General features: G+C 39.0%; 1 protein-coding gene across 1 annotated transcript in view; it reads right to left on the bottom strand.

Moving 5' to 3' along the window:
* The window catches only part of LOC134211016 (protein qui-1), a 267,806-nt gene that overhangs the window by 125,990 nt on the left and 119,557 nt on the right, over window positions 1-22,259 (bottom strand). The window contains exons 4-8 of the mRNA XM_062687537.1: window positions 19,709-20,293; window positions 19,048-19,127; window positions 18,787-18,918; window positions 2,359-2,525; window positions 957-1,180 (exon numbers count right to left, since the gene is read on the bottom strand). Coding sequence (XP_062543521.1) covers window positions 957-1,180; window positions 2,359-2,525; window positions 18,787-18,918; window positions 19,048-19,127; window positions 19,709-19,823 — 718 coding nt within the window. The 5' untranslated portion in view covers window positions 19,824-20,293. The remainder of the gene's footprint in view (window positions 1-956; window positions 1,181-2,358; window positions 2,526-18,786; window positions 18,919-19,047; window positions 19,128-19,708; window positions 20,294-22,259) is intronic.

Here is a 22,259-nt window from a genome sequence, read left to right as displayed (position 1 = left end):
CATCAGGCTGGTTAGCACCCTAGCGAGTCCGTTATTGCTGAACATTTCGTCGGTCACCAAAAAGATACAATTTCGCGTGCTGCCGAAGTTAACCAACATCTTTCTCTAGCAACGTGAAATTTCCCAGATTCAGCGTTTCTTGCGCATCCTGGGTTCTTAGAAACAGAACCGATTGACCTCATCATCGGAGCAGTAAGCTACATGGAATACTCTCATAGTAAGAAATTGTAGGAATCCAACCGATCAGTAGTAGATCGTTTTGAGAGATAGCATAGCGTTACCGAATCGGACATTTGCACGCAACACGGTTACGTACGGTACGGCATCGGCTCCAGACTTAGCTACGAAGATTTTTACTTGAGTGATATGTTGTCTGGTGTTGAAAATATTAAAGAAGGGAAAAAGCTCGTAGGACAGATGGCTCGTAGAAAAGGTTCATCCTATCGGAAGCATCCCGTCTACACGACTCGCTGGGACTATTACGCCCAGTCATCGTTCAAGCAAAAATGTTCTTGAAAGGGCTAGACTACAAGTGAATTCTGAATCGTAGTTGTGCGTCTGTTGACCTTTAAATCTCGAATTCGAAATTCAATACTTCTGGAGTTCGAAGAACAATAAGAAAATTTCTGTCCATTCCTCGGTACTTCGTAAATCAAAATATGTTTAACCCGACATTGTTATTATTACGTTCCAATATCGAACGGCTGTTGAATATCTGGCGGCATATTTTGTTTGGAAGTGATAGTAAACTGAGAAGTGCTGTCCTAAAAGCATTTCTATTCTACTGCGACGAGCCTGAGACAATTAAGTTACTATTTTGCATTAGTAGATTATAAAGCTAACACGATCATAGACCAGGAAAGTCAAAATTAAATTTTCTTCTATTTTCTACATTATTATCACAAAGATTATTTTGTAATGACGTTGTCACACCGTATATAAACATTATCACTCACCTAAACCCTTTTGTATCTCCAGCTCGAGTGCTCTGGTTTTCAGTCGTTTGAGTTTATCACAGAATCGTTCGCCATCGATTAATTTGATTGCTGGTCCGCCTCCTCCACCCTCATCGTTTCCCCCGCCACCATCCTGGAATGTCTTTAAAATATCGTTGATTTTGGTTTCAAGTATATCGCTCAGCTGCCGACTTTCCGTAATCCAGTCCTGGCGTTCCTTTGTCCTGTTAACGAGAGGCAGAGGCAGAAGTTAAAATTAGATCGTATAGTCGGCCCCTCGAATGTCGGAATGAGATTATAAGTGCGTTCAAGCAGGGCAAAGCGCCGTTGATTGGGTTTTCTGATATGGCCAAACCACACAGATAATCTGGATCATCGTTAGGATGTGTTTATGTCATTGACAGACTCATAATGCCTTATTAAAGTGCTTTTGTTCTGATTGTGCAACATCTCAAATCTTTTAAGGCGTTCGAATTTGATCGGTATATAAAATGATTTCTATTTGTATGCTTCGTCTAATCTCCAATAAAATCTAAAATACGTGGGTTGCACTAGAGCAAAATATTAATAGCACAATCACATGATGGTGTAGCAAGGAACTGTTTCATGATAATAGAATTATTGAGTCTAAACTGTTTTATCTATACCAAAATCTATTATTTTAATAGTCCCAATAATTTAACTACAAGTTCGATATTCGACTGTTATTGAAATTTGATAGATCATGTTTATGTGTCCTTTATGACAATCACACTAACCAAGAAAACAAAATTCTAGTAGGTATGGCATAATTTGTTTTCATGAGACAGTCATGAGACATGACTCACGGAGGATTCACTTTGATACTATTTTGATTTATATAGCGACCACAAAAGCTCAATTTTGACTTTCAAGGCATTTCAGCAAATGTATTCCAATATATTGACTTTAAACTTAATGCCTATTATTTTTACAATCTAGCATGTCCAGAATTGTATACCTCATTCATCATATTTTGAAAACGAACTCTATAGCAATCTACTATAGCAAATTAAATAGTGCATAACCAGGCAACAGCGCAAATACATCTTACACACAAATTAATTTGAATTTACTACACACAGACTTGCTACTAGCATGGGACAGCGAGCTCAATTTACCAAACTGAGTCGAAAGATCCTACGTTATTTTCATTGGCGTTTGGTATTGGCATTTTAGTCACTATACCGTTCTGTATTCGTATCGACACAATAGGAACGCGGTCCTACAAATTGTTCTTTATTGCTTCATTATGACACATTGATTTGAAAGCAACGATCATCTTATCTTCCTGTGAGCATGGTCCATCAATCGCACTAACCAATCACCATAACTCTTATCCTTATCCGACGTTAAAAAGATTACCCGCGATGCACGAACTCACCTGAATTGTGTCCTCAGCACGTAGCCTCCGGCAACCGCATCCTCCTGGTACCATTTCCTGAGGCACTCGCATTCGTCCACCGTGGAGCGCTTGTTGATTGCCGTGAAAATTTCCGCATCGAGCTTCGTTGGGAGCAAAAAATTGCCTAAACGTGATCCTAACAATACCTTTTTTTTTCATTCGCGTGGTAAGGACAGATTACGGCCGACCCAAAGAAAAACAGAGAACAATAAAAAGAAAAGCGTCAATAAAATATGTTCGATTGAAGACATTGAGTTATGAGGGTTGGAGGAAGCCAGCACGTGTACCGTGTGCCGCTAGAGCATCCTTGACTGTGCTGCCCAAATCACCATTAAGGGTATATGAGTTCTAGAATTATTTATTTTTTGTAGAAATGTGTGCATAATTATTATATTTACTAGCGAAAGACACCCAGCTTTGCCCGGGTGTTGGAAATGTCACAATAAACTATTTGCAGCACCGCACTCTAGATCAATTTCCGTGCGTTTATTTTGTTTTCCTCAACAGCTAACCCAAATTTGTATTCTAATGATTTTTTACATGTCCCCGTTAAATTCACCAACTTTTTGTATATACAGTCGCCTCTCCTCATCTCGATATTGAAGGGACCATCGAGATGGGGAGAGTTCGAGGAATGGAAGGGAAATTGAAATGGGTACTAGATCCAAAAAAGCTCGTTGCTATGAAAAACGACAACAAAAGAAATGTCGTTTCCTGTTGTAGATGCGTTAGTTATTGTCCAAAGATGGTCTAGTAGCCCAAAAATCTGACCATATCGACATAAGGAGAGTGAATCCTGAACTAATTGTGATCAGAGCCCATCGAGATAGAGAGATATCGAGATAGGGAGGTTATCGAGATGTAGAAAGCCCAAATGTATGTAGATTGAAGGGACTGAGGAAACCATCGACATAGGGAGAGATATCGAGATATAGAACATCGAGATGTGGAGAGTCGACTGTACAAACCTTGCGGATTCCAAAACGCATCGATTAGGAAAAAAATCTTGCAAATCGATCAACCCGCTCGCGAGTTAAATCGCCAGGAAGGAAATCTCAGCTCATTTTTATTTTATAGAAGAGAAGATTATCAAAGTACACTGGATTCTGTTTTTACACGATGTACATTTTCCCAATTTTGTACTTTGTATTTTGTATTTTTTTTTATTATTCAGAATTGTTTGATACATGTTGCGAAGACTTTGGTGGCAAATTTAAATCACCCGATCAAAATTACGAGTGAAAAAAAATCGTGTAAAAACCTACCAAAAGCAAAACCTGTATATGAACTGGGCATATGCGGAAAGACTAGATTCTTGTCTTGTCTTGTCTTGTCTTAGCACATGCACAGCCAGCATCCTGGAAATGTCGGTTATATTTCCGAACATTTTCTTGTCAGCATTAATATTTGCAGCATATCATAAAAATGACAGAAATATTAAAACGGCCAGGCCCACCGTGCAGGCTTGAAATTGGGAGATAATCCATAACTCACCGGCAATCAATAATGAATAACATGATCAACAAAGAGTTTTGAATTCACAATAGGAAGAAACGGGGACAACCGTACCAACCGTTTCATGTTCAGGGAGTATTATGCAAGGTAACGTTGGGAGAGACATTGCTAAGAAAAAAAGGCTAGATTCTTATACAAAAATTGTATGAGACCTTACAATTATGCAAGCTTTTTTACCAATATTTGTTTGTGAACTAACGTGTTTTGCCTTTCTCGTATACTAAGTATACGGTAAAGGCTATCCAGCTTTCCACAATCGCCATAATGGCGGCTGCTATAAAAAATCTGACATTAACTGCTTCCAGACACTGAACTGTAATTTCTGTCTAAGCAAGCACAGATGTCCTTCGTTGTCAATGACACCCAATTCGTTGTTTGTTTTTCATCAACAAAAAATACTTGCACAGGAATTTGATGAACTAACAATAACAATTATCTTCTTTATATGAAATTGCTAATTTTTATTTTTTACAGATGTAAAAGATTCCACGAACTGCTTTTGAAGTACAAAATGACTATTGAGTGGATTCCCCCTGTGCCTCAACAACTTGGTGCATTATCCGTTTCAGACATTGCAGGTGAATCGGTGTTGACGAAACAATATTCAAACTTCCACCCAATTAGCAGTTTTTTCGTGAATATAAAACACCTTTAGCTAGGAATTTTGTTTTCAATCTTGCAGAGGATATAGTTGTTGAACAGTCATAAATTAGTACATTACAAAGGTCCGTCGATTAAGGGAAGATATTCCCAAAAGATCATACATGAATAGATTTCAAAGATACGCTTCTATCGACTGTTCCTGTTCTCTTATAACACGAGCGAGAGGCGTACTACCCCAGGAGATCTATTATATTCAGATGCCATGAATAGCATACTAATTAACTTCTTCTCTTCATGAACTATGATGAACTCGATGTTGAACCTGGACTGATTACAAAGGTCTTTTCAGTTATTAGGTCAGGTTTTGTTGATTGAAGATTAAACTTAATATCCAATTCAGGTCACGAGCAAATGGATGTATATAAAGTGCAACAGAAAACCTATATCCCATCCAAAATCTTGCTGAGTATATGAACATTTCCCGGCATTTGGACGATTTGTGCAAGATTTTTATGTTTTACCAACTGGGTATTCCGAAACATTTAATCAAAAATAACAATATCTTTATTTGGGCGATTCCTCCATTTCAGTGGAGAGTAAGAAGATGTGGCATATTCCGCTTTTTCCATGCTAAAATGTTCAACAGCGAACTTAGGATGTTATTTTGGTACTACGAACTCCACCAGGTCACTAATTAATGTGTTGAAGAATCAAAATTTTCCAATCATACTAGCTTCATAATGTCTGGAATAAAACAATAGATTAACATAATGTTTGAAGTGAGGAATTAAATTAAATAGCGAAGAAAATGGCTAGTTTTATTTATGATATTTCTATCCAAGTTTAGTAATTTCTTTTGTTGTTGAAAAAATAACAAGTTTTGGGCTGTCATTAGCAACGAAATATTTCAATGCTTGCTAGACGAAAATTTCAGTTCAGTGTCTGGAAACAGGTAATGTCAAACTTTTTATAGCATCCGCCATTATGGTGATCGTGGAAAGCTGGATATGATCGCTCCAAAAACAAACTTTTTATAGAACGCCTGCAGACCCATAGTGTTATATACCGATCGACTCAGCTCGACGAATTGAGGTGATGTCTGTGTGTATGTGTGTGTGTGTGTGTGTGTGTGTGTGTGTGTGTGTGTGTGTGTGTGTGTGTGTGTGTGTGTGTGTCTGTGCGCACCCCACCCAAAAAAATGTCACTCATTTTTCAGGTACTTATCCTTAACCGATTTACTCGCAACAAGTTGCATTCGACGCAGGATACTCTACCATTGTTTCCTATTGAAAATTGGTCAGATCGGACTATGGGCTCGGAAGTTATGGCCAAAATACCACTTTTTTATAAAAAAAGAAGTAAAAAAATGTCACTCATTTTTCAGGCACTTATCCTTAACTGATTTACTCGCAACATATTGCACTCGACGCAGGATACTCTACCATTGTTTCCTATTGAAAATTGGTAATATCGGACTATGGGATCGGAAGTTATGGCCAAAATACCACTTTTTTATAGAAAAAATGAGTAAAAAAATGTCACTCATTTTTCAGGCACTTATCCTTAACCGATTTACTCGCAACATGTTGCACTCGACGCAGAATACTCTCCCATTGTTTCCTATTGAAAATTGGCCAGATCGGACTATGGGCTCAAAAGTAATGGCCAAAATACTATTTTTATAATGCACGAGAAAGGCACCATCACCGCTAGGTGGATTAATCAGGGTTTTTTATAAGAATCTAACAATTTCGCATATGCCCAGTTCTTATACAGAGTTTTCAGAAAATCTAACAGAACAGTCGCTGGTAGGGTGTGTGTGCATATATGTAATTTGTATTTAATATCTTGTTCACATTTCGTTGTTAAATGATCCTTTTGTTATGACAATATATTTTGAGGACACTGATGTTAAACATTTTCATGATCTGATTTGGCTTTCGCTCTTAGTTTGCTAAGATTTATTTGGATATCATATTTGGATATCTGTGCTTGACAGCAGCATGTTTCTTTAGCAAGAATATGTATGTGAATATAGGTATTTAAAACCCGATTATCAAATTCATTTTTTGACACTATACGTTTAATGCCTCCAGTGAGCATTTCGCACCACACTAGAAAACGGACTAGTATGAAACGTCCATTGGCTCTGCCGAACAATCAGCCCCAAATCTTTAAATCTATATAATATTTAATATTTAATAAAATTCGAAACGTAGGAAAATGTTGTAAAAATACTTCAGAGCTTCAGTATTTCAATACACAATATTCAAATTCAAACAATTACATATCCCACACTCTTATACATCGACTCGCTAAACCATGGGAAGGCAATAATTTCTCACGATAAAACATTATTCCTACCCATAACCGAACGGGGGGAGGGAGGGAGTGTCTCGGGCAAGCAGAGCCGGGGAGCGCGTTTATACACTCATCTGCGTGAAACATAAATCATCGAAACTTCGACGTAGCGGTTTCGACCGAGTGGCTTCACTTCATCGTTCAGCCCGAAACGCAACGTCCTGCGTTTTTACTTTCCGCTCAACTCAGACGGTCGTACCGGATGGATGGCGGGCATATTAAACGGTTTATTCCCTGTCGGAGGACGGTGATAAAATTGGAAATTTCAAGTGACTGGCCAAATTTATGAACAGAGCAATGTTATACGACGAATCCTGTAACGATGTTATTATGTTATTATCACATTATCATGGAGCACTGAGCGGTAGATAATTTGTCTTGTTGGTTTAAGTCTGCTCAGATTGTTGCTAAAACAATGAACCGGATTGTAAGCTTCAAATAAAATATGATTGAGCATTGAGTATTATCTCTGTATCTGAATAATTCGTTCACAAATATTCATAACAGTTTCTACAATTCAATTAGAAATTGAAATGATCCTCGATGACAGATAGTTGATTGAAATGTCCTAAATGACAAATACTTGTGGACGATTTTCATCCGGTATCATGAAACATTGTAGTGTTGAGCTAGTACACCAGGCCATTATGCCAAACATTGTCGATTTCCGTCATTGAATAAGGCCAATTCGGAGTTTTAAGGGTAGGGGAGCTGCTCTTGGAATTCATCTCATGGCTCCGATATTCATCCCATCAAAAACAATATAAATTTTAATAAAATAAATAAATTTTGGATTGTTTCTTATTTTTGTCATGTTGACAAAAAGAAGCGACGAAATCGGTGCTGTATTTCTTTGTTTCCCGATGAGATGAATATATGCTTAGTGAGATGGAGATCGGAACAGTTCCCCTACTATCTGTCATCATACAAAAAATCTCAGTGAAAACCAAATTGTTTTTTTTTTTAAGTTTTTTAAGATATGGTGAAATTCGACAGACTCAAGTTACCGTCAGTAAATCGCCCTTTCAAATATATTGACAGAAGGCTGATGGTAAGTACTTAGTCATGTATTTCATTCCATGTATTCAGACTAAGGCCGAAGTGGCCTGCGCGGTATATAAGAGTCTTCTCCATTCGACTCGGTCCATGGCTACACGTCGCCAGCCACGCAGTCTACGGAGGGTCCGCAAGTCATCTTCCACCTGATCGATCCACCTTGCCCGCTGTGCATCTCGCCTTCTTGTGCCCGTCGGATCGTTGTCAAGAACCATTTTCACCGGGTTACTGTCCGACATTCTGGCTACGTGCCCGGCCCACCGCAGTCGTCCGATTTTCGCGGTGTGAACGATGAATGGTTCTCCCAACAGCTGATGGAACTCGTGCTTCATTCGCCTCCTCCACGCACCGTCCGCCATCTGCACACCACCATAGATGGTACGCAGCACTTTCCTTTCGAAAACTCCAAGTGCGCCATTGGTCCTCCACGAGCATCGTCCAGGTCTCGTGTCCGTAGAGGACTACCGGTCTAATGAGCATTTTGTAGATTGTCAGTTTAGTACAGCGGCGAACTCTATTCGATCGGAGAGTCTTGCGGAGTCCAAAGTATGTACGATTTCCAGCCACTATGCGTCTCCGAATTTCTCTGCTGGTATCATTTTCGGCAGTCACCAGTGAACCCAAGTACAAAAATTCTTCTACCACCTCGATTTCGTAACCACCGATGCAAACTCGCGGTGGGTGGCTCACATTGTCTTCTCTTGAACCTCTTCCTATCATGTACTTCGTTTTCGACGTGTTGATGACTAGTCCGATCCGCTTGGCTTCCCTCTTTAGCCTGATGTAGGCTTCCTCCATCTTCTCAAAGTTACGTGCCATAATCTATGTCGTCGGCGAAGCCAAATAGCTGGACGGACTTATTGAAAATTGTACCACTCGTGTTAATCCCTGCTCTTCGTATTACCCCTTCCAAAGCGATGTTGAATAGCAGACACGAAAGACCATCACCTTGCCGTGGAATGCCCCTGAAACTCGAACTACGCACATCACCCGATCCATCGTCGCTTTGATCAACCGTGTCAGTTTATCCGGAAATCCGTGTTCGTGCATTAGCTGCCATAGCTGGTCCCGATCGATTGTATCATATGCGGCTTTGAAGTCGATGAATAGATGATGTGTGGGCACGTTGTATTCGCGGCATTTCTGCATTACTTGGCGAATGGCGAACACCTGGTCCGTGGTAGAGCGTTCGCCCATAAAACCCGCCTGGAACTGCCCCACGAACTCCCTTGCAATGGGTGCTAGTCGACGGCATAAAATTTGGGAGAGTACCTTGTCGTTCAGCAATGTGATTGCGCGATAGTTGCTACAATCCAGCTTATCGCCCTTTTTATAGATGGGACACACGACACCTTCCATCCACTCCTGCGGCAAAACTTCCTCCTCCCAAATCTTGGTAATGACCAGAGATGCATCTGAACCAGAGCATTAGTGATTAATCATAGATTTAATCATGATTAATGAATAAAGGGTTATTCAATCATTATTCATTAATCATAATCATACAAAAAATATGATTTAATCATTAAACACTAATCGTTAATCATAGAATTTCATATTTAATCATTAATCACTAATCATATTCATAATTGTTTTGAGTTTAATCATTAATCATCACTTTTAATCATTGCAACATCGCTTTTATTCATTAATCTTTAATCATAATCATTTAATTTTCATACCTTTTAACCTTTTGTCTGTGCTCTGGGGTCAATATGACCCCAGGCCACTTTGAGTGGCTGCCATTTTTTTAGTTTTCAACCGATTCTCCTAATTTTTGTTAGTTTGGTAAAACTCGCCGAGATCTGTCTCCTAGGTGCAAATTCGCTTGAAAAATCTTGAAAATTTGCGCTACAGTGTACTTTTTTTAAAAAACTTACGTTGTCTGTGCTCTGGGGTCAAATTGACCCCAAATTGAAATTGCTATAACTTTTTTAATGTTTGGCCAATTTTGGATTTTTAGGGCTGTTTCGAAAGATAATTTAATCATCTTTCAGGTCGTTACAAAACATTGACTATAGGTGGGCGGGTACATCGCGGGGAGGGGTTTTTGTAAAAAAGGGTACAAAAACAGTGATTTTTCATGCTTATTTTACTTATATCTGAAAATTCTACCCATTTTGAACTGCACTTTTTCAAAAAGGTTATGCAGGAAGGCGTGTGCTTTGACATGAGGCATTGATTAGTTTAGAGCTTGGTCGTTAGGTGGCGGTATATTTGAATTCGTTATTGTAGACTACTCAAGTAATTCCGATATGGAATTCTCCTCAGTGTAAATATTCTTATAGCACAAATTTGAAATTTGTAAAGATGACGTCTTTAACAAAGTTCGTCTGGTGGGAATGGACTGTCATGTGACGGAATAAATAATTAGGAAATTTACAAATAGGCGGCGCTAGTGTACTTGCAATATTCTTGCATATTTGAATTATTGCTTTAGCTTGAGATCCCTCATACCTACAACCAAGTTGTATTCGGCAACATTGGTCAGGATGTCCAGGACTACAAAGCGGTGCTCAATATAATGAGCACTTCTTCCAAGATGCGGCGCTAATAAGCTGTTATATTTGAGTATTTTGTTGCATGTGAGATCTGATGTATTTTGGTTTGTAGCATTTTTGGTAATCATGAATGTTGTGGTAGAGTTCATCAAAAGTTTTCTTTGCATTCAACCTGCTCCAGCGATGCTGCAAATAATAGAATGTGTTCACAGAATATGTTTTAGGTCATTCAAGAAAACCCTGGAACTAAGGCCTTTGGGTCTACATGCGTAACCAAAGATTAGCCAATTTGCCGCCTATTTGTAAAATTCCCAATTATTACTTCCGTCACTAAACAGTCCATTCCCACTAGACGACCTTTGATCAAGACGCCATTTTAACAAATTTTAAATTTGTACGATAAGAATATTTGCACTGAGGAGAATTCTATATATCGGAATATCTTCAGTAGTCTAAAATAATGAATTTAAATATACCACCACCTGGCGGCCAAGTTCTTAACTTATCTCCGCCTCATGCCAAAGCACACGCCTTCCTGCATAACCTTTTTAAAAAAGGTGCAGTTCAAAATGGGTAAGATTTTCGGATATAAGTAAAACAATCATGAAAAATCTCTGTTTTTGTACCCTTGTTCACTAAAACCCCTCCCCGCGATGTGCCCGCCCACCAATAGTCAATCTTTGGTTACGACCTGAAAGATGATTAAATTATGTTTCGAAACAGCCCCTAAAATCCAAAATCGGACAAACAATAAAAAAGTTATAGCAATTTCAATTTGGGGTCAATTTGACCCCAGAGCACAGACAACGTAAGTTTTTTTGAGCACAGACAGAAGGTTAATAACCCAATTTGGTAAAAAGGTTACTGAGGCATTCCACGGGGGCATGTCAGTCGATCCTGAGCGACCATTTCGAAAATATTTGAAACTCTGCACAGTTTTTCAATTTCATCTAAATCGTCATTTTTCGATATCAAATCTTCATATTGAGTCACGACTAACTTTTCAAAAGGGTGTATGTGAAAATGGTTCAAAAATATTTAAAAAGCTGCACAGCAAAAACGGAATGTTCGATTGTTATGATTTTTTCAGCAAAGTTAGACAACAAAATGGTGATTCTTAAGAAAATGTGCAAAGTAAAAAAAATTTTTTTGGCCTTTAAAAATATCATTTTTGTCACAAAAACTCAAATATCTCAAAACCCTATCTTTTTTCGAACGTACGTAAAACGGTCCATTATATTAGCTATCTACCATAAAAATTTGGTGATGGTAAACTAATAAACAAAAAAGTTATGACATTTCAAACATTTCACAATTTTCACATTTAGTAAAAAAAATTTTTTTTCTGTGTAAGTTATTTCGAGAATTGCAGTTTGATGCAGATTTTATTGTTAAGGGACGTGATTTAAACAAGTTGTTTTCATGATATTTTGATTTAATTATTCATATTATCTATAAGAAACTTAGACACGATCCAGTGTTGTGATCAAAAGTATTGATAGTGTCATAATTTTCATTGCACGTGACTGGCGAAAAATTCTTTTAATAGTGTTAAAACCTGTTGATAATAACGTTGATAGAAACATATCAGAAATGTTATTTTTAAGACAAAAGCTGCAAAATCAAAGATTTATATACACGTGTACGTCTATAGTTTACCTGCAAAAAATATACCTCTTAGAGAATAGACTTTATGATCGGGAGGAAACGGGTATCTTCAACAACAACAAATGCATGATAGGTACATACCATGACAATGCTCACGAAAAAGCAAAAAAAATACTACTACTAAGGTTGTTATAGTAATTTTTTTCTTCAGTCAAGCAAATGACACCAAACTAGTCAGTAAAAACTTAAAAGTGATTTTGTTTATTGAAATATTACGAACAACATGAGTAGCCGCTTTCTCAACTGTTGTAGGCCGTTTGATGGAAAAAAGTGTTCAAAAGAGTTACGAAATCTCACCGAAAGCACCATAGATAAACTGAAAGCGACTGGTTATGCTCCAATGTCCACATTGAATACAAATTTACGCATTTTCACGTCCTGCCGTCTAAACGTTGACAAAAGAGCAACCTGTATATCATCGGTTGAGCAGAGCGCAGGAAGTTTGAAAACGACAGCAACTGAGGAATTGCCAGATGTATCGACAACAACTGAGGAATTACCAGAAGTATTAAGTGCTGAGAGCCTTGCCACCGTACCATCAGCGAAATCTGTTTCAACAAATCAATCGGAAGATGAGTGTATCCAAAAGGTCAACATCGAACGCTTTAACGAGGGCATAGCTGGGATAAAAGTGACTCCGATTAAATGGAGTAAGATGGACTACGTTTATTACCCGGAGAAAAATACCGTGAAATAAACGAAGCTGTACGAAGAAACCTCTTCAAATTAGGACCTGATGATGTGGAAAATACAGACTACGATGAGGTAATTATAAATATGAAGGAAAGGTTCTCGAATGCAGCCACGACAAGGAAAGAAAAATTATTGATTTTGTCGATGCTGCCAAGTTCGTGGTCTATTCAGGATGCCATTGATGAGCTCAAAACCAATAGAAATACAGTAAAAGAGGCAAAACAATTGAAGAATAACTGTCTTTCAACCAAAAATACTAGGTCAGGTACTGCATTAACAGATGAGACAAATGAAATAGTAATTCAATATTTTGAAGATGATGAAGTAAGTCGAGCTATGCCTGGTTAAAAAGATTATGTATCAGTAAAAAAAGATGGAAAGCGTCAAGCAATCCAAAAACGATTAATGATGACGACTTTGAAAGAAGCGTACACACGCTTCAAGGAAATTCACGATAATATTAAAATAGGTTCTTCCTCATTTGCAAGCCTTCGGCCAAGGCAATGTAAGCTTCTTTCCAATTCAGGAACACATAATGTGTGTGTGTGCACAACCCATGAGAATATTAATCTTATTTTACATAGTTTGAAAAGAATCAATTTAACAAAGGATATTAAAATGTTAACTGGTAGTCTTTTGTGTGAAAATACAACATCAAATTGCTATCTACGATCTTGTTCGGATTGTCCAGATTCTTCATCATTGGAAAATACTTTATTCGCTGAGTTTGAAGAAAAATATATTGATCAGTTATCATTTGAGCAATGGGTGACCACGGATAGGTGTGACATAGAAACTATTGTAAAACCTGTAGATGAGTTTGTGTCATATTTTGCTTGAAATTAGAAAGTTTAATCCTCACGATTTCATTAAAACAGCACAATCCAGCTTTTAAAAAATACGAAAAATACATTACAAAATGGTGGATTTTTAGTCATTTGTGATTTTTCTGAAAATTACAGCTTTGTATTGCAAGATGAAGTGCAGTCCCATCACTGGAACGTACAACAAGCTACAATTCATCCATTCGTTATTTATTTTAATGGAAGTACGCAAATTGAACACTTAAGTTTTATTATAATTTCCGAAGATTTAAGACACGATTCAGTATCCGTAAACTTGTTCATTGAAAAATGATTAACTTTTTACGCGTTGATAAGCATAAAGAAGTCAAAAGATATATTTCATGTCTGATGGAGCAGCGTCGCAGTACAAAAATCGTAAGAATTTTTCGAGCCTATGTCAATTTAAATCAATGTACGGAATTGATGCAGAATGGCAATTTTTTGCTACATCACATGGCAAAGGTCCTTGTGATGCTATTGGAGGAACAATAAAGCGCATGGCCACAAGAGCAAGTTTAGCCAAAGAACGTGAGCATCCAATTAAAACTGCGAAAGAACTTTTTGATTGGGCAAATCGTAGAAAAGAAAAAGATTTAACCAAATTATCATTTTGTTTTACTACTACTGAAAAGTACGAAATAAAGGCTTCAGAGCTCAGCGAGCAATTTAATAACGCGAAAACGATCCAAGGAACCCAAAAATTTCACTGTTTCATTCCATTGTCGGAAAATAAAATTAAAGCAAAACTATACTCAAACTGTGCTGATAATAATTCAAAAGTGTTCGATATTTTAAAAATTTAAATAAAAAAAAATAAAAAATAAGTATTAATAAACTGTTTTCATGATATCATAACCCATACCAAAATTCAAACCCAAAACTCTTAGAGTTTCTATAACAACATTGTGTAACTGCCACATTTAATTTAATACTTAGGATAATATTGATTCATTTTTATTTATTTATACATATAACATTTATACATATAATATACATAATATCAATGAATACATAAATATGGAATATCATACAAACAACTTGTTTAACTAACGCAAGGCCCTTAACAATAAAATCAGCATCAAACTGCGATTCTTGAAAAAAAAAATACACGGAAATTTTTTTTTGTTTACTATATGTGAAAATTGTGAAATGTTTGAAATGTCATAACTTTTTTGTTTATTAGTTTACCATCACCAAATTTTGATGGTAGATAGCTAATATAATGGACCGTTTTCCCTAAAATAATTACGTTCGAAAAAAGATAGGGTTTTGAGATATTTGAGTTTTTGTGACAAAAATGATATTTTTAAAGGCAAAAATTTTTTTTTTTTACTGTGCACATTTTCTTAAGAATCACCATTTAGTTGTCTAACTTTGCTGAAAAAATCATAACAATCGAACATTCCGTTTTTGCTGTGCAGCTTTTTAAATATTTTTGAACCATTTTCACATACACCCTTTTGAAAAGTTAGTCGTGACTCAATATGAAGATTTGATATCGAAAAATGACGATTTAGATGAAATTGAAAAACTGTGCAAAGTTTCAACTCAATAGAAAATCATGAATTAAAAATTTTCTTAAATTTTGATGCTGTTGCTTGGAATCGCTCTACTTGATAATTGATCAATACGCAAACCATTCAATTTGATTATTCATAATCATTAATCATTATTCATACCGATCTTTAATCATTAATCATACACATATTGTGTCAGTATTTAATCACGATCGGTAATCGTTAATCATACTCCAAACGTTTTATTCATTAATCATAATCGTTAATCATTGTCAAAAATTAATTTAATCGTTAATCATAATCATTAATCATTGTCAAAAATGATTAAATCATTAATCATAATCTTTAATCATAGAGTTGAATAATTTATTCATAACAAATTTAATCATTCATTGGAAGCTTTATTCATTAACGCTCTGATCTGAACACGAGAACGCGTGTTCGTGTTCAAAAAGTTCTGAACACTGCACACTGTGCAAGAGCACTGACCTAACTTAGCAACTTGTATCCTAGGAAAACAAACTCAAGCGACGGCATACTACTCATTTTTCGGCTAGTAATGGAACACGTGGGCATCTAACGGATAGAAATCAAGCATGCTCGTATGTTTTTGCATAGTTCCAAATCTAAGGAGTCTTAGTTACCATGATCGTTTTGCTTGCGTACCAACCCAGTGCACACTGAACTGTGTTCAGAGTTCAAAACTTAGAACACCAAAGCACGCTCTTGGCTCATGTTCTGTTCAGGATGCATCTCTGGTAATGACCCAGTGCAGCGCTCTAGCCAGTGCCTCACCACCATGTTTAAATAGCTCTCCTGATAGTTGGTCAACCCCAGGGGCTTTGTTGTTCTTCAGCCGGCCAATCTCCTTCTGGATTTCCTGGGGATCCGGAGCCGGTGGAATTATGTCCTGCGCGCGTTCCCCAGGTCCATCACCATACCACCATCTCCGTCTGCCACAACGCCATTCAGGTGCTCTTCGTAGTGCTGCCGCCACCTTTGGATCACCTCACGCTCGTTGGTAAGAAGGTTCCCATTTATGTCCTTACACATATCAGGCTGTGGCATGTGGCCCTTATGTGAACGGTTTAACTTCTCATAGATCTTTCGTGTGTCCATCTCTTCACGGTCTCGATCTTCCTGTTGACGCTTTTTCCTCCGGAAAATCGAGTTTTGTCTGTTCCGCGCCTGTTTATATCGTGCCTCGTTCACCCTCGTGCGGTATTGCAGCAATCTCGCCCATGCTGCATTCTTCTCTTCTACTAACTGCTCACATTCGCCGTCATACCAGTCGTTTCTCTGATCCGGGGGCACCGTGCCAAGTGCAGCGGTTGCGGTGCTACCAATCGAATATCTCTCCAGCCATCTTCAAGAGACGCTGCGCCTAGCTGCTCTTCCGTTGGGAGTGCCACTTCCAGCTGCTGCGCGTATTCTTGGGCTAGTCTACCGTCTTGTAGTCGCCCAATGTTAAGCCGCGGCGTCCGACTTCGACGCGTGTTGTACACCGTCGAGAGTTTTGAGCGCAGGCACTGCGGCAAGTGCGGACGTTCGTGATGTCGGAGAAAAATTTACCGTCGATTAGAATGTGGTCGATTTGGTTTTCCGTTTCTTGGTTAGGTGATCTCCATGTGGCCTTGTGGATATTTTTGCGGGGAAAGAAGGTACTTTGGACTACCGTTCCGCGGGAGGCTGCGAAGTTTATGCATCGTTCGCCGTTGTCATTCGAAAAGGTGAGCAGACTATCCGGTCCAATGACCGGTCTATACATTTCCTCCCTTCCTACCTGTGCGTTCATGTCACCGATGACGATTTTGACGTCTCGCAGTGGGCATCCATCGTATGTCTGCTCCAGCTGTGCGTAGAACGCTTCTTTCTCGTCGTCGGGTCTCCCTTCGTGTGGGCAGTGCACGTTGATGATGCTATAGTTGAAGAAACGGCCTTTAATCCTCAGCTTGCACATCCTTGCGTTGATTGGCTGCCACCCAATCACGCGTTGGCGCATCTTACCCAGCACTATGAAGCCGGTTCCCAGCTCGTTGGTGGTGCCACAGCTTTGGTAGAAGGTAGCCGCTCGATGCCCGCTTTTCCACACTTTCTGTCCTGTCCAGCAAATCTCCTGCAGCGCCACGACGTCGAAGTTGCGGGGATGTAATTCATCGTAGATCATCCTGTCGCAACCTGCGAAACCTAGCGACTTGCAATTCCATGTTCCAAGCTTCCAATCGTGATCCTGTATTCGTCGCCTAGGTCTTTGCCGATTATATCGAGTCGCATTATCTCTTATATTGTTCGTAATGATTGGTTTTCTAGGCGGCTTATTGGGCCTGCGCAAACCTCCTGTCTCGTCGGAGGGCCGTCGTGTCAGGGCTGTTTAGCGTCCCACCTAACACCAGGACTTGGGCTTGTGCGCTTTGAGCGGCACACGGTCGCTTTGGTGGGGCCTACTTGCGGATACATGCAGCTTTTTATAGAGGTTTAACAGGGCCCACTGTCAAACCCCACCACATCCTAGGCAAGCCCCACAACTCGCAGATGGCCTGGGGAGGGATCGTCAAGCCCTTGGACATAGTCCCTGCTGCTTCTCCTTCTTCTTATTGGCATTTATTAACTGCGAGGTTTCTAAGCCAGGTTACCATTTTTGCATTCGTATATCATGAGGCTAACACGATGATACTTTTATGCCCAAGGAAGTCGAGACAATTTCCAACCCGAAAATTGCCTAGACCGGCACCAGGAACCGAACCCAGCCACCCTCAGCACGGTCTTGCTTTGTAGCCGCGCGTTTTACCGCACGGCTAAGGAGAACCCAAGCTTTACCTTTATCTATTTTTCCGTCAATGGAATCCACTGATATCTAACTATTCTCAATAGTGAAAACCAAAACTCTAATGTGACACCACACATATCCAACCTACGTCAACATGAATCCTGTATGACGTCAACGAAACTCTCATATCATGTCCCATGGTCTATCCGCTGATAAAAGACAAAAATCACATAAAAATCAGAACATAAACAGATCATCATTTTTATCCCGTCACGATTTCCGAAGGATAACCCATCTCTCGCCACTCGTGATGAATATGTATTTTTTACGTCACGTCGATGATAAGCTAGATTTGTCCACTCTCGTCAGTATCCTGCTACCGTGTTTGTAGCTATATAAAACGATAACCGTTTGTTGGTGGCGCAAAGCCCCACCGAGTGAGCAGCAGCAGAGGATGAATCTCAGCAATTTTTTCCCCTCACTAGCTGCCACTCATCGTATCACATGCGGATGATACAGACTATCGTCGAGTGGGTTTATTGTTTTGACACGTAAAATTCCAAATATTGCCAAACCGTTCGCTTTACACACCCACAGCGCCAAAAACACACAAAGCGTGTCGTAATCGAGATTCAAATCTGGTAAACACAAGAGCGTGAACCTGTCACCCAAGTGGATATGGTAATCCGAAGAACACATGTAGTTTGGTGGCTCAGGCTTTGCTCCTGGTTTACATTTATTTTAAATATGTTGCTGTTTGGGGCTTTTCTTTGCTCAGCGATTTTATGGTGATGTAGTCGGAACATTTTCCGGGTTGGAAACTTGCTTCAAAATACAAAATGCAACCATCCGAAAGCAAACACCCTGAACGGCATACTTACTATTAAAAATACACTTTTGGAAACTCGGTGGCAGGTTTCGATTTCATACAGGTGGTCTTCCAGCGCGTACGGATCCAAGTCCACCACCGTGCAGCCTTTTCCCGTTCCGAAGTGAATATCCACAATCTCAACCTTGGATGTGTAACAAAGGAAAAAAATAGAACAAATGTAAAAGAAACGTGACATCGCATACAACGGAATGAAATCGGTAGCAAATTGAAAAACAAAGGACGAATTTCCGTGGAGGTTCACCTCAATTACCTCAATTTGTCGATCATCGTAAACCGACTGTAAATCGGGTCCAATCACTTCGAGCAGCAATCGCCGTTCTTCTTTGAAGTCTGCAGCCCGGTTCCGGTTGAGTTGGGTCCAAGAGAGAAGAAAAACATTGTAGAGCGATAGAAAGTAGAAATGCGTTAGAAACAGCCATGTGAAGTTGAGTATGTGGGAATGTGCCACATAGGAAGGACATTCGGTGTGCTCGATGGGTCGTTCGCTTTAGGTTGAACAAAAAAAGTCTTGTGCATAGGACATTTCAGTCAAGTTTTCACATGAACGTCGACACCATCTTGTGGTGTTCAGAATTATTATTCTTCCGTATGAACTGACAACGATTCTGTAACTGTATTCGGCAAAACAATATTTCTTAACATTTCTATCAACTCTAATTGATGGTCGTATTCCTATTTAACGTTTAGCTGCTACTGAAAAAACTTCCTTCACATTGTAATTAATTCATTATTCTACATAATTGATGACGACGAGTCATACAAATGAAAGCTTCCAGAGCAAACGAGCCACCTTCGCACGTACCAATCTATATGTACACTTCGTACAAAAGAAACAAATGGCTGAAAAAGCGAAGAAAAGGCACTTGAGGCCACGAAAGCCAAAGGTTACCGATGTGTAAGTAATCGCTTACCTTCCTTTAAGCTTGCAACATAAATCTTGATAATGCGAGGAGACGGCAGCTTAGTCTTCTCGTTGTGATGCCCTCGCAGTGCGTTGAAAACCGCTTCCTCTATTGCAGCGGCCATGACGTTTACCTCCTCGGTCTGCAGCTACGATTCCCGCAAATTCCTATTCCGCCCGCTTCATTCGATCTCCACCACCCCAACCCGGTAGCGCTTTCCGTACTCTTTGCGGTTATTCCCAGCCGCTCACTGTTTGCCGCCAACAGAGGTTTACCACAGTGCCCATCGGGACCTGTGCAACAGGCGGAAATCTTGCTTTTGTGTTTTAATTTAGCTTCTGCTTGTTAGATTGAGTTTCAGAAGGCTACTTTGCAGACCCAAGGCAACAAAGACTGCTTCATTGAAAATGTTACTTTGCGCGTGAAACTTTGTTACGTGCGCTCGCAGAGTGAATTTGCAAGCTCCGGGGCAGGTGAACGGGAACAGTGTCGTTGAGTGCCGGTGATTGCAATTTTCTTTTATGCTTTCTGCTAGACGGGGTTGCCACCTGCGACATTCATGTCATGTGAAGAATATATAACACTTGAGGCATCCTGTGGAGAATGGAGAAAAGATAAAAGTTGTTTAGTGGAGTTAAATTGCGACATGCATGTATTATTATGGAAAAATGAAACTGGTTAATCATAACGAGATAATTTTAAATAAATCTGACAATAAATAAAATTGATATTCAAGAAAATTAAAACCTTTATAAAACATGTTTGCAAAAGGGTACCCAATATTTTGCGAAAGTACATATACTGCAGCTAACCGCAAGTCGGTCCCATCTGTATATGGGTGCCATATACAGATGGCACTGTCTTGCGGTTAACAACAGTATAAGATGCACAAAAAGCACGACAGAGGAAGAGAAGGGATTGAAAAATTTCAAAGTAATGGACGTCATATCTGAATCGTCTCTTATAGTCTTACTCGCTGATAAGGATATTCTACGAACTGATATTGAATTATTTTAGACACTTTAGGGATAAGTTTAATCAGCTATCACAATTTCCTAATAAAATCAGTATGGCCGACACGATATAGATTCCATTATTATTAAGCCTAATTGAGATTAATTGAGCATAAACATTACCAAGGAAGCTTCTACAAATACCTTCAAGCAAACCAACCCCAGCATAGTTGAATCCTTCCGCAAAAAGTGGAGGCTCGGTTTTTCGATCGAACCATCGGTTTTCCTCGAACCATCAGCAAATGATAAAGCAATTCAATCGTTCCAAAAACCCCCACCCACAAAATCTGACCGATAGCAGGAACGGCAATCAACACCAAACCGAACGGCATCCATCGCCGGTGAATCGAGGCAACGACTGCCGTGAAGAGGGGAGGCTTCATTACCCCGACTGACACCACCCACCGACCGACGACAACCAGGGCGCACGGTGGTGTGACGATTCTATTTCAAAGGAAAACTGGCGGAATTTCGGGGAGATTACAATTCGATGGCATCCTTGCGACAAGCCGATGATGGAACGTGTCAAGCTGGAAATATTTGCCGGCGGCTCCGGCAATCTTTAATTGTATTGTGTCTTGTTCTTTCTGGGAACTGACTGTAGGAGTTAATTTTCTTGGGTGTAAATAATTTCTAAGGTGTAAATAATTCAAGCATATTTGAGAAAGTTCTGGTTTTTGTGATGTGAAACTGAGAGCACGCCATTGAAGTGCACCAGAAAAATGTATTATCACTTTCAAAAAATTTTGAAAAATTTTAATTTTTTTTTGTTAAACGGTATGATTTATTCTATCTATTTCTAATGAAAAAACATATGTACATACATATTGCCAGACATTCTTTGAAAGCTTCCTAGGAAAATTCTTGCGTTCCTTCAAAAAATTCTTCGATAGTTTCTCGGCAAAATCTTTGGAACTTTTCGCTGGTAATTCTTCTCCATTCCTTGGGAAAATTCTTCGACAAATCCTCGGAAATTTTCCAGGATTTCTTCGGCAAACACTTCAAAATGTCCTCGACAAATTCTTCAAAATAACCACTAGAAATTTGGACGGGTTATTCTTTGAAAATTTCTCGGAAAATTCTTCGGAAATTCCTCGACAAATTTCTCGAAATATCCTCGGTAATATCTTCGTAAGCTCTTCATAAATTCTTCGAAAGTTCAACGGAAAAATCGACAAAGATTCCTCTGAAAATTCTTCGAAGTGTACTTGACAAATTTTCAAAACTTCTTCGAAAAATTCTACGGAATTTCTTCGGTAAATACTTTGAAATATTTTCGAGAAGTTCATCTAAAGGTCCAGGGCAAAATCTTTGAAATTTCCCTCGGAGATTTTTTCGGAATTTCCTCGAACTCGAAATTTTCTGCGGATTTTTTCCGGATTTTTTTAGTTTTCTCGACAAATTGTCCTAATAATGTCTTTGGGAAATGCGGTTGGTACTTAAAATAAGACTAAAATAAAACCCCCTCAAAAATTTTTTGAAATTTTGAATGCCAGATTTTTATTATAGCTAAGGATCAACTATGGTATTCCAGTTTTGACAGTTAC

This window comes from Armigeres subalbatus, chromosome 2, assembly GCF_024139115.2.
Source record: "Armigeres subalbatus isolate Guangzhou_Male chromosome 2, GZ_Asu_2, whole genome shotgun sequence".
NCBI lineage: Eukaryota > Metazoa > Arthropoda > Insecta > Diptera > Culicidae > Armigeres > Armigeres subalbatus.
The sequence above is the reverse complement of the archived record's forward strand: the minus strand, read 5'-3'. Positions and strand labels throughout refer to the sequence as shown.